General features: G+C 39.3%; 3 protein-coding genes across 6 annotated transcripts; 1 reads left to right on the top strand and 2 right to left on the bottom strand.

The window, feature by feature from the left end:
* Nucleotides 1-1,327: 1,327 nt before the first annotated feature.
* kcnv2b (potassium channel, subfamily V, member 2b) lies at nt 1,328-6,060 on the top strand. The gene is given in 6 exon segments (XM_048244039.1): nt 1,328-2,025; nt 2,027-2,917; nt 3,369-4,370; nt 4,754-4,808; nt 5,351-5,449; nt 5,716-6,060. Coding segments are annotated over 3 exon segments (1,578 nt in total). The 5' UTR covers nt 1,328-1,608; the 3' UTR covers nt 3,639-4,370; nt 4,754-4,808; nt 5,351-5,449; nt 5,716-6,060.
* A 401-nt stretch (nt 6,061-6,461) lies between these two features.
* idua (alpha-L-iduronidase) lies at nt 6,462-11,111 on the bottom strand. Of its 4 annotated transcripts, none has more exons than XM_048244036.1 (14): nt 10,697-11,111; nt 10,399-10,501; nt 10,175-10,257; nt 9,971-10,078; nt 9,773-9,868; nt 9,376-9,578; nt 8,867-9,046; nt 8,466-8,682; nt 8,125-8,331; nt 7,921-8,042; nt 7,691-7,816; nt 7,395-7,471; nt 6,938-7,038; nt 6,462-6,750 (listed from the first exon to the last, which is right to left on the bottom strand). In XM_048244036.1, exons 2-14 carry the CDS (start codon nt 10,431-10,433, stop codon nt 6,650-6,652), a joined length of 1,656 nt encoding a protein of 551 aa, XP_048099993.1. In that variant the 5' UTR covers nt 10,434-10,501; nt 10,697-11,111; the 3' UTR covers nt 6,462-6,649. The 4 variants fall into 4 exon arrangements, with proteins under 4 accessions (XP_048099993.1, XP_048099994.1, XP_048099991.1 ...); XM_048244037.1 differs by having other exon boundaries at nt 10,701-11,111; XM_048244034.1 differs by having other exon boundaries at nt 10,361-10,501; nt 10,861-11,111.
* A 710-nt stretch (nt 11,112-11,821) lies between these two features.
* Nucleotides 11,822-12,802, bottom strand: si:ch211-155m12.1 (uncharacterized protein LOC567653 homolog). Its single transcript, XM_048243498.1, has 3 exons — nt 12,797-12,802; nt 12,591-12,647; nt 11,822-12,454 (listed from the first exon to the last, which is right to left on the bottom strand). The coding sequence occupies exons 1-3, from the start codon at nt 12,800-12,802 to the stop codon at nt 11,822-11,824; spliced, it is 696 nt and encodes a 231-aa protein (XP_048099455.1).
* Nucleotides 12,803-13,282: the final 480 nt, after the last annotated feature.

Below are 13,282 nucleotides of genomic sequence, written 5' to 3'. Positions count from 1 at the left end.
ATCCACGTTGGCCCAATTTCTTTAGATTATTTTTCTCCCACACGCTAGCCTACACACAGGGGCCTATTCTCAGCCTCATCAGGTAGCCAGTGTTGGAATTGAATACCCTTTTGCACCTCCATGTGAACCCTCCCCCCTACAAGAACAAGCAGCATTTTAAGTTTGTCATATTTCATTTAATTTTCTGAAATGTGTAGGGCTATTTTCTCTGAACAATCCAGATTGACATTCAAAATAGGCCTAGAACAGATTTTGTTGCATTTTATAGTGTGTTTATAAATTCATATATGTTTAAGTAATTGTAGTAGCTAGTAGTTGTAATGTCCCTAATAAAACAATGTCCCTAATAGGCCTAAAACAAAACCCTGACCTTCTACAATCAATTACTAGACCATAACATCTATCTATAACTAAGGCACAACCTAAGCATGACATTTTACAATCACCAATATAGCAACAAGGGGAATGTACATCTGCCACACAGAGATTAGAAACATACATTGTTTCTGTTGTCCTAAAATGCTAACTGTCTCTAATCTGATCTATGGGAGGAGTTAATCTGTTAAGCATGCCTAAGCTGCACACAGGACAATGCTCTAGATTCACAAAATAGCTGAAAGTTTCAGGATCCGACTACGAGCATAAATGGACATTCTTTTGTTTTGCAGGTTGATTGATAGCTTATTAATATATGTGTGGCAGATCAAGACCATCCATATTAAAAGTGAACTAAGGAAGTTCTTTGAACCTGACTTGAAATCTAATCACACCCCACTGAGTTTCTGAACTACTAACACACATAGCTAAGACCTCCCCTGAAAGCCCAAATCATTTGGCAAGTTAAACTCATGTGCATTCTGATTCTGGTCATGGCATTTGCAGATGTATTATGTAACAGTTGTCTTATTTGTTATTAAGCTGTTAATATGATTTCTCCAATACCTTAATCCTATTTTAGTATTAATTTATGTCAGAGTCATGTACGAAAATGATTTTTTCATATCTCCTCTTTGACTTGTGGATTCCGTGACACATAAGACCTATTTTTCTGTGAAGAGATTTGTTTCTTCTTGAATGGAATTACTGTACATTATAAATGCCCCCTATCCTCAATACTCTCCATTTATTTGGGAAATATTCTCTTATAGTTATGACATGAGCTACATGGAAGTTATTTTTATGTTTAAGAAAATATTTAATAGCATTGTTATTACTTTTGAGGGCTGAATTTAGTGAAGCATTATATACAGTAGGGAACATTGTAAGCATGAACATTCATCAGTGTTTTAGCTAACAAAGGAAACGAATAATGAACTCCTGTGTTTTGTCATCAGCATATTATCTTTAAAATTGAACTTGGAATGAGCCTAAACTCTAACGTCAAGACCAAAGACATTCATGGCCACAAGACACAGCTAAGACGTCACAGCAACAGCATGAGCTTAGGGGGGGATAATGGTATTTAAAATGCTCTATAAGCACATGGGTCTTCCCAGAGAGCCCTGTTAGACATGCAACCCTGCATGAAACATCCTCAGTGCTTAAATAAAGGGTGTGTTCACATAGAACAGGCAGTGAGCTCGTTGTGTAGGGAGAAAACTAGTCGCAATGTTAGATCCAAAGGCCAGAAGACCGAGTCTCTTTCCAAATTACAAAGTTGGTGGACTTTCATATTCCGCCACTGATCCTGTGTACAGCCCACTACCATTTGTGAAGGACAACTTGATCAAACAGTGGAGCTCCTTGAATGACATAGAGGAAGATATTTATGATCCATATGCTGGTGAGGATGAAGAAGATGAGGTATTTTCACCACCACCAGTGTTCTCAACACCAGTCAAGAACTGTGTGCTGAACATCAACGTTGGTGGCAAGTCCTATCAGATTGCTCAGGGGGTGGTTGCCAGATATCCAAAGACTAGACTTGGCATGCTTGCTACCTTCAAGGACCACTGCAAGAAGCTAGATCTCTGTGATGATTACACTGTTACAAACAATGAGTATTTTTTCGACCGGGACCCAAAGCGTATTCAACAGCATCTTTAATTTTTACAGGACTGGAGTGCTCTGGATTAAAGATGAACTGTGTACGCGGAACTTTCTGGAGGAAATAAACTACTGGGGAGTTCGTATCAAGAACTCCCATCGCTGCTGCCGCATCATGTTCGAGGAAAGACAAGATGAGCTCAGTGAGCAGTTGAAAATCCAAAAGGAGCTTCTGGCTGAGGTAGATGTTGAGGAAAACGAAGAGGCATTTCAGGATATGATAATGGGATCCCTGCGGCAAAAGGTCTGGAATTTAATGGAGAAACCCTTCTCTTCAGTGGCTGCCAAACTCATTGCAGTAGCTTTAAGTATGTTTGTGCTGATGTCGCTAGTAGCAATGACATTGAACTCTGTGGAGGAGATGCAATACAGGAGCCCAGCAGGCCAACTAAGTGGGAAGACTCATTGTGAATACGTTGAGGGTGCCTGCCTTGTCGTTTTTACCATGGAATATCTTCTACGTCTAGTGTCAACACCAAACCTGAAACACTTTGCCAAAAGTATACTGAACACAGTGGATCTGATCGCCATACTACCACATTACCTGCAAATTGCCCTGGAATGCTTTGACAGTCAGGACCTGGTCAAACCTGGCACTGACCTGAAGACAGTGGGTCAGGTGGGCAAGTTAGGTCAGGTTCTGCGGATTATGCGGCTAATGCGCATATTCAGGATCCTCAAACTTGCTCGCCACTCAACAGGGCTGCGAGCTTTTGGCTTCACCCTGAGGCAGAGCTATCAGCAGGTTGGGTGCTTGCTCCTCTTTATCGCCATGGGCATCTTTACCTTCTCCGCTATGGTCTACTCCGTTGAGCATGATGTCCCTCGGACTAACTTCACCAGCATTCCACATGCATGGTGGTGGGCTGCAGTAAGTATGCAAATACAAGCGGATAGTGTAACAGTATCAAGAATTTAAGTATGGCTTTTAGCTCTAAGATATACAAAAACACAAAGCAGCGCACATGAGAAAAGAACTTATGTTGAAGTCTGTTGACTGTGTGTGAGTACACTTAAAATAGTTCAAATTTTAGTTCAAATGTATTTATATAACACAATATTATACCAATATCAATATCATGCTTTACAACTTATGCATATGACACGAGATCTATCAATATAATAATACATATATTAACACAGCACTACAAAGACAAAATTATATTAAAAACAATTTTATGATAGGCATTATTCATACTCATGTAAATTACATCTTTCTTATAAATAAATAATTGAGATGCCATACACGTGGAATGTGAAGAGAATTTCACATTTGCTTACTGGTGCTCCTGTATGAAACTAAATGTCTTTCTCTATTGCAGGTTAGTATTTCAACTGTAGGATATGGAGATGTATACCCAGAGACTGTGTTTGGGCGGATCTTTGCTTTCGGCTGCATTTCTTTAGGAATAATATTGAATGGTATGCCAATATCTATGCTTTTCAACAAGTTTTCAGACTACTATTCAAAGCTCAAGTCCCACGAATACACCACAAATGAAAGGAACAGAGGGAAACTGAGGTTTGCCAAAAGGGCAAGAAGAAGAAAGGCTGAAATATGTAAAAACAGCATTTCCTATAACACCATCTAAGACATGGCCTCACAAAACTAGGCTACTTTACCTTGAAATCACTCTCTGACAGAGTGTCATGTTGCTGCATAGCCTATTTTGCTGATATGCAGTATTAAACAGGAACTCCAACTCTTGCAACTATTGATGCTAATGGAAAATCCACACGAAAAAAGGCCTATGCTTTTGTAAACATGTGCTGACAATGATGATATTGTTTCCTTTATTCCATTCATTCCATGTGTTCTTTCTTTCCCTATTTCGTTTTTTGATATATTGTGTTGTACATTTGTGGTAAAAAAAAACATGTTTACATTTATGATATTAGGCCATATTGCCTTTTTCAAGTACAATTTAACACAGGATCCCAAAATAATATTACTTGTACCAGTGTTTGACCAAACGTGTTGCCTACATCCACCATTTTGTGAATACATGTGACTTAATAAAATGCAGTGAAAAATGTGAGGTGTTCTGTGATACAATAAAGCTATATCTATCTGATCATTCTGCCTACCTTGTGATAGTGCGTCCATCCCTGAGCTATACCTTCAGTCCTGTAGGTGGCACTGGCAATTTCTAGCTATATATATTTCCATAATGCCTCAACACCACAAAAGAAGACAGCTGCCTACTGGCTCAGTGTGCTGTTTGACTGCTGTACTGGGCTTCTCTTGACCTCTACTGAGCGTTAGCTGGATAACGTTAAAGGGTACAATGGTGCCTCCAGTACAAGTTTCACCACTCATCAAGGTTAGTAAATTGTGAACGCATTAGAATTCATCGCTGACCTTTTTTGACAAATATCGTTTTCGGCATTGCAATATCTTTGCGAAAGCTTAGCCCATCAGTTGTCTCAAGCTAATGTTGCGCACACGAACCTGATGAACGTAACGTACCCGAATGAATAATTTAACGTTACACACTTGAATGGTGGAGATAATGTAGCAGTAAATACATTGCAAAATAAACTATCCATTACTATAATACACAGATTTAAAATTGCGATCTGTGATGCATTTCATACTCAAGTAAACACACGTTAGAGTTAGCTATGGATGTTACGGTATGGCTAGCTCAGGATGAAGTGGTGTTTACACGTCGAAAATGTGTATCGTTATGTACTTGCCTTACAGACAGCCCGGTGGTCTGCATTACTCGTAGGAATCATCTACGGAAAGAGGCGATATGGTGAGTCGCTGTTCTCGTTTCAAGAAGTAACCATAGTGTCCACAGGCCCACGGATAGTTACGCTAACTAGCTGCTGCCATTGCCAGCGACATTTGAGACCTTGACTTGAAGGGCTCAGTTAACTTGCATAATTTAATGTAGATCTACATTCTATAGAATATTGAAGTGGACAAATAGGATAATGTGGTTTCATCAGTTCTTCATCCTACTCCTTAAACTGCCATAAACTTGACGTGTAGAAATGTTAAGATATCCTGAAAACAAGATTGTAGTGTTACATTTCGGATAGTACTCAGTATATTCCCAGTATAAATTTGCATGGCATGCTATGAGTTTTGATAAATGCATTTTAAGTGAATGTAAAGGTAATATGGGCAATACGAACCCTCAGGGAGATCCAAGAGAAACGTGTATAATGCGTAAGGCTATAAATGAGGCCTACCTGATCTCTCAAAATCGGTCTCAATTATGTGATGGATAGGGTAAATGCAGTCATGGTTTCTAGTCATTAGGGTAACACCTTCAAATGTATTGTTCTACAGATCATCTAAAGCCAATTGCTGCAGAAGAGAGGAGAGTTGAGGAGGAGGAGAAGAAGATCCGTGAGGAGAAGGAACGCATTGCAAAAGAACTTGCAGAAGGTAAACATTTAAATCTTTGCAATATGTTGCATACATTTTTCTGAGGCATATTGTGTATGTACAAGATCTGACATTTGGTAGACTAACCTACTACATGTGATTACAATGCCTCCACTATTAAGAGGGTAAAAGTTATACACCCATGTTAAACAAGTTGAAAGTTACACTGTTTACCTGTCTGTGGATGCACTATAGAGACATATGCATGTGAGTGCATTTGGATTCCCCTTGTTGATAATTCCATGTTCTTTTTGTTGTTTTTACAGCAAGTCAAGAGACCATTCTGAAATGAAGTGCCCCAAGGGAATCTAAACCTCTTCTTTCACCATCTATTGTGGTGGTCTTCTACACACCGGCTAGAACAGATGTATTCCAGAATGATGGATATATTTAATTTCATACACTTTTCTCTGTGGATATAGACAGAAGTTAACAGATTTCTGCGCTTTAATGTTTTTCCATATTTTTTTCCTGTTGTGTACCCACCATGTGGAACTTTTCGCATACATTGAACCTGCCTTTGTATTCAACAATAATCCAGCCCCTGAATAATTCATAGGGCATAAAGAAAAAAAATGTAAATGACATATTAAAAATAATTTGAAATCCTAGATATCTATTTGTTTGTTATCTACTTTGAAGTCTATTTAGCAATACTTGGTACAACATATATTAGGAGGTCAGTGTTTTGGGGTAAACTGATTTGTATTTATATTCTGTGGCGAATTGTCCAAGTTACAGTAGAGAAATAATTGACTTTGTGAGGTTTTGGTGTCCCTTTAAGACCACATTCATGATTTCCATGGCTACAGGTCAAGGTTAACTGCCTATCTAGTTGTACATTTCAGTTGATATTGAAATATATGCATTTTTAAGTGCCAACACTGTCAAAAACGTAAAGGAATTTTGGCATGTATTATACTTGTACACCATGGTCCGAAGACTCCAAACAAGTCTCTTTTACCTGTAAGAGCTTATGGTAATCCCAAACATAACATGGCTACAAACTCGATTGAGCATCATCTGTTTTTACTGGCACTGGATTTAAAACTTCTCATGATTAATTCCCTTGTTACTATCCTAATCTAAAATTGTTGTGCAAATACATACAGTACATCATGTGTGCAATTGGTAGAAAAATACATTCAAGTTCTAATCAGTAACCAAAAATAAATGCAGCAGCAATGATTACAGTTGTGGTCACTGGTCCTCCACATATTTCTCTGTTAGTGAAAACTCCCCAGATCTTTCCCAGTAGTCCACTGCTCGTACTCGGTAGAAACCAGACACGTTCATGTTTTCTGTAACAGAAAAAGGAAGCAAGGTAAGATGGTTTGATGGATGGATCTAATTATGCACTCATTTGTAGTATGCATTACAACCGGTAACATTTTCTTGTGCTGGTTTCTTATGAATGTCATATAATAATTGACATTTCAATAGAAGATGTATATATTCTACTCATCTTTACTGAAATAATGTGGTTACCTGGTGAATACACATACGAAGTAAAGATGGTATTGTGATCATTTATCCTTTGGAATTTGACCAGGTCCCTGGAGAACTCTATCTCATAGGATTTAATGCACCTAGGAATGAAAGCAAAATAGTTTTAACAGGATGAGGCAGTTCAATGGTTTGGAGACGGCACAATGATCAGCTAATCAAATTTTTTCGGACAGACATTCTACATCCATCCAGAATCCATTTATGAAGTCCTGGGGGGCATCCAAGTATGTGGTTAAGTGACAAACATGGGTAAGTTACCTACTGTAGTGGTAAACCTCCTACAATAAGAGCCCTGTGCCATTGTTTTGTTAGAATTAAGCCATACAGCTCTTCTATTAGGAGGTTTACCACTTACTCTTACCCAGGTTCGTCACTTAACCACATACTTGGAATACCCCCTGGACACTTCTACTCAAAACTGCATGATACAACTTACTTGGAAGTAATACAGTGGTCCTTCCACACAATAAGAACCTGGCCTTTGGTGATGGAAATGAAACGCAAGCCATTTACCTAGGAAAAAAAACCTCAGAATAAAAGAGTTTCTCACGATTACCACAACAGAGCAAAATAATGCATAAATGCAGATACTTTTGGAACCATATTTTCCATACTGTAAATGACACTTGCTATTCATTCATAATCTGTCAATGTTGTAGGCAAAAGTATGAATGACAAGTGTACAAATTGGACTCAGTTTGGCAGCCAGAGACTGGTGTAACAGACACAGACCTGGCCTGGAACAGCGCTGGTTTTGGCACACACATGGATCAGGAGGACAGATGGGATGGGCAGATTTGCCTTCAGGGTTAGACCTCCCCCATCAGGAAAAGGTAGGGGCCCTTGAATCACTGGGTCCTTATAATCAACAAAGCGACAAAGCAAAACATCATCAGAACCCTTATCAAATGACTGCCAAGGTAAAGTTGAACATTTCACATTTCTAAAGATAAGCAACATGCCTCTAGAAGCCTCAGTTGCCTGAACTGCTCCGCTGTGGGGAAATCCGGGCTTCCCATGCTTTGCCACAGCTGGTGAGGATTTGTTGAATTATTGTCCAGGTAGTATGTGACATACATAAGTCCTGTAATTAGAATTAGCCAACTTTATATATCACTATATCACCATCATGAATCCATTATTTCAGCCAAAATCTAAGTACAGACCTTGCTGAATGGGGAAACCTTTGAGCTGAATTTGGATCTGATCTACATCAGAAGAGGTAATGTTGTCCTTGCTGCTGTAGATGACAATGGTGGACTGCCAGCTGTCAGAGGTCCCAGGAATCGAGGGTTTATGGATGCTTGCAAGGACTCCAACAGTATTATTCTCAGATGCATCATCTGACAGTTGAGCTAGTACTTGAGTTTCTCCTGAAGCCAAAATAATTTTTGTGTCATACATTTGAAGGAACCTATAAACCATTTGAAAGATACAATCATGGGAAAGGACAGGTACATTGATCCACCACTATGCTACATTTAAATATCGGAAAAGACTAAAGTACCTAACAATGCCAGCAATCCCATAACAGTCAAAACAGGTTTCCTTAGCAACTGCACATGTGGTGGCTTGGTGTTGTTGACCTGGAAACGGGCTGTGAGCGTGCGCTGCGTGAATGGGTAGGGGTGGTAACTAAGGAAGGCGTTGTCGTTGCTCAGGAGAGTGTAATTGATGTTGTTGTCGGGGTCGGCTATGAGCATGTCCTGATGCTGACCGATCACCTATGTGACAAAGTTTCCCATAGTTCTTCACAGGTAACGTCAGTGTATTACTGGATTAAAACTATTAGGGATACTCAATCTCACAGTATGTGTGTACATACTACCCATAGTTTAACATTCCAAAAAATCTGTAAATTTAACATTAATTTAGTTTAACTGGACAATTTTGAATCTCTTCCTCTACCTTTATCACCATGGCAGCATAGGTCACATCCGCTCTCCATAACTGTGGTTTTGACCAGCCCACAAGAGGATCAGCCTCATCATTATATATAGGTTTTGATTGAAATAATGGGAAATGTTGCTGAATTTCTTTCACTGTATCAATCTCCTGTTGCAATATTGGTAAAGAGCATCCCCCACCCTGTAAAAAAAGGTAATACATTAAGCTCTTAGTAGGCTATTCACTTTTGACCACAAATGTAGACAATTAAAAATGTAGATGGTATATGGGTCTGCAACAAATTATTTGTTAATTATTATTATTATTATTATTATTATTAGTTGTTTAGTCTATCAATAGAATGTCAGAACATATTGATCAGTGGTTCTTAAGAGCCTAAGATGACATGCTAAATTGTCAAAGATACAGTCTGAGAGAAAATAAATCAGAAAACATATGTTTTAATTATTAATTTAATTGTTACAGTTCTGGTGGTAGACACATTTCAAATTGGCAAGACCAAATTCTACCTTTTTGTGCAGGGCGATGTAATCAAGACGAACCCCCCTCTCACCAGTGAAATAGTTTGTCCCATTATGACAGTGCTCCAGCATGGCCCAGCAGTACGGGGAGTGGGGAGGGGAGTGGCAGGAGTCTCCAGGACCCCCAAACTTTAAGGCAGGGCTGGCCGCCCGGAGGCCCTCAGAACAGGCATCATAATAATTCAGGAACCCTGGATAATTAAAACAATTAAAACAGTATGTTTTAGAACATAAAAACTTTTACATATATATACATTTCATATATAAAAGAATACAGCATAACTACATGAAGGAATATATAAATATAAATATATTGAAGTGTAAGAACAAGTTATTGTATAAGCTGCGGGAGGAGCACCATCACATGGATGCCTCACACATTTACCTTGTATGGAAACCGTGACATTGTCAAAATCATGATTGTTGGGCTCATTCCATGTCTCAAAATTCCACTGTGAGACATATCCCATGCCATACTTCCCTGTAAAATACAGAAAAGATTACTCACAGGCAATCAAGTAGAAACACTTGAAGTCAAATGTTACCTAGTGTCTGGAAGGCACAAATGTATTATCTAACTCACCGATGTACCTCATAGCTGTATGATAGACCAGGTTACGCCATTCCATTACTTGCCGTTTGTCCTCAAAGTCATGAAAAAAGTTGGACACACTTCCCATCAACTCAAATCCTGTAATAAACATAACACTCTGTTTGAGATTATGTTTGGATTAACAATTTCTTGACATTAACTTGACCAAAGAAAGACAATTTCCAATGTCTTAACCTGGTTTAAGACCATTCTGCCACAGCTGATCCATTAGTTTATCCAGATTTGTGAAATTGTACTTTGCCTCTCCATCCACAACACTATTGAATAACACAAGAACAGATCATGAGAACGATAATAGACAACGTTTCATCAAGAAAAGTTCAGATAAGAAATGATTCTATCCACACCCCTGACACTCACTGTGCTGTAACAAGCTCCAGGAGCCAGTGGATCCGCACCTGCTGAATTCCACTGTGGGGAACTGAGCCAACATAGGCCAAATTCAACTCCTCATCCCTGCTCAGGTCATACACATCTGCCTCGGTATGAGGAAAAGGTGGGCTAAGAGTGAAGGGTGTGTGGAAAAGGTAAAGTAGAAGTTAAGAATACCTGAACAATTTCAAGAGTGAGAAAATATACTGGCTGAAATGCAGACAAGATTGTTTGCACTTTCACACTTCTGAGTAGCCTATACTGGTTGTGCTATTTAGGCCTAGGAGTTCTCATAATATCGTGAAATGAAAAACATTGTAATACCTACATACGATGTTATATCTGTTCTGTCATCTTTCAAGATAAATTGTAACCTCGTGTGCCTGATGTTGCTGTCTCTGTGCTGGCACCATCCTGATCATCTCTGTAGTCATAAGCATAACAGTGTAGTGTTAGAACACTACAGATAGAAAAGCCCTTCCGCTTACCAGTACCCGGTGCTCCTCCAAAAATGTTTTAAATTCCTCAGCGGTGTTTGGACATCCACAGCTATGTTAACATATTTACACAGAACATCCTGACTCATTACAAGAACTACACAAAACTTCCACAAAGTAAACTTATGAGGCGCGACTTTCATTTTGAGGGCATTGCAGCCAAAACAGTGAAACAGTCAGTTACAAATAGTTAAAACTGAGCATTTTTGTCGTGATAGACATTGCTCAGACGCTCAGACCGTTGTTTGGTCCAATTTGAAATAAGAGTCAACTAGTTAGCCCTAAAGTGAGTTCACTTCCGCTCGCCAAACCTATAGTGGCCTGGAATGACAGTCGTCTACAGGTTACATATGTGCTAATTAAATCTGCGTGTGTCGAGTTAATTGTATCGTTCTTTTATTAGGTATTTACGTAAATGCATTTTTAAACTGTGTGAACCGTTTACTTTAAATTAATGCGACATGGACTTTTAATTTGACTATGTCTCATCTTTGTCGCTAATGTAGCCTATTGTCGCTGAAATCATACTGCATATGGACATTGGGTAAAATCTCTCGAGGCTCTAAGTTTGACGGTATCAAGGTGTGTGTGTGTAGACAACCCTATACCTGCAGAGGTCTATGTAGACGGTTAACTAAATGCATCATCTATTCATTTTATAACCGGAATATTATTGACACATAGGCAATATGCAGCCTACTTAATATACACTATCTGCAAACATGATGTTGTGTTTTTAAAAATATGCAGTTAAGTCAAACTGAAATAGCTCAAGCAGAAATCAATACTTTCACACCATTTGGAGTAGAGCTGTAATTTTAATGTGCATTCAATAGTAACCAAACATTACAAGCCATAGCCTTGGCTAGACCTATGTATAACTATCATAACATGCAAGATGATGGACTAAAATAATACAACACCCTCTAAGATCTCTCCACATTGCTTGCTGTTATTGGGCTCTTGCTGGACCCTCTCTAAAAATGATCGGGGGGGTTATGCTCAGATTTGGGGTCATGCCCTGATTATGCCCAGCATAGGGTTTAAATTGGCTATAGGGGTTGTAGGGGTTAACCTGTGGATTTATGGGAGAAACACCATAATTGTACCCAGCTCCTCCAGTGTTGAGGAAAGTTGGGGAATTTAAAGGATTCATGAAAGAGCCGAATGGAGAAGAGGGGTATGTAGGATAAGGATAGTACTGGGAATATGGTCCAAGTCCTGGTTGCTGCAGACCATAGGGAAGATAGCATGGCGTAGCCTGGGCATTTGGCTGATTTTGTCCACATGGTCCAACAACCAAGGTGTTGGGATCGCTCGTGGCCTGAAACAGATGGGTAATTGGTTGGTCCTGTTGCGGTCTCTGTAGGATGTCCGGCTGTGGCAGTGGCTCTGGCTGCTGTGGCTGGGTAGAGATGACCAGGTTAATGGTGGCCGGGCCTGCTGCAGGATTGGCCTGTGGGTCGTTCATGGGAGGAGGGGGTTCCTGAATGGTAATACCTGGAGCGGGCTGCTGCGGGGCTATTGGGTTTTGGTTACGGTTGGCAAGGGTATCTCTCACTTCGGTCAGCAAGGTCCGCAGGCCCTATAGGGATATGGACATTTGAGGATATGGGTAGAATCTTGACAATATACACTGATGATTAGAGGGCAACATAAACTTGTTTGTATTTTTGGGAGGAATTCTCGAGTTGCAACCTAACTGAAAAGTGCTGACTCACCGTTTCCTCACTGCCACTCAATGCTGATCTGGCCACTCTCTCATGATGTTCTTCAACCTGTAACAAAATAGAACAAATGGATCAAAAAATTCTTCGAGCAAAGGAAACATACAGGGTTATAGAAATTAAATATAAATAAATACTGGATGAAAACTTACTGGTGCTGCAAGGCAAACACAAAGACTTCCTAACAACAAGGTGATTGCCTTCATCTCTACTTTGAACCTATATAAATATGATGAATAAATACAAGGCTATATTGGTTATAGGATGAAGATAAATACACAGTCAAAAAATATGCCATTTTTTAGTAACTGACAGTCAAACTCACTGATGGTTGTTCATTCTCAATTCTCTAAAACAAAGCACGATTTAGGGTTGAAATGGAGTTCCCACGGTTTGATTTGATTATGGAGTTTCTATGGTTTGGTTTGTCTGTGAAAAAGCAGGCTTCTTCCGTTTTGCTTTTGGAACAGAAAAGATCTCATTATAAAGTCTGAGCCTGGCCAATAGCACCCAATCAGAGAGGTGCACAACCACGTCTAGAACTTAATTACATACTTAATTGTTTGGAGAAGATTTCAAAAACAGGGTCAAATTATCAAATACCACTACATAATTTCAGAAACCCTTTATGTAACATGTAGGTAATGTGATCTCTGTCAACAATAATGCCGCAGACACATTTGATT

The sequence above is a fragment of the Alosa alosa genome, chromosome 5, assembly GCF_017589495.1.
Source record: "Alosa alosa isolate M-15738 ecotype Scorff River chromosome 5, AALO_Geno_1.1, whole genome shotgun sequence".
NCBI classification, from domain to species: domain Eukaryota; kingdom Metazoa; phylum Chordata; class Actinopteri; order Clupeiformes; family Clupeidae; genus Alosa; species Alosa alosa.
This window is presented reverse-complemented; position numbering and strand designations above follow the sequence as displayed.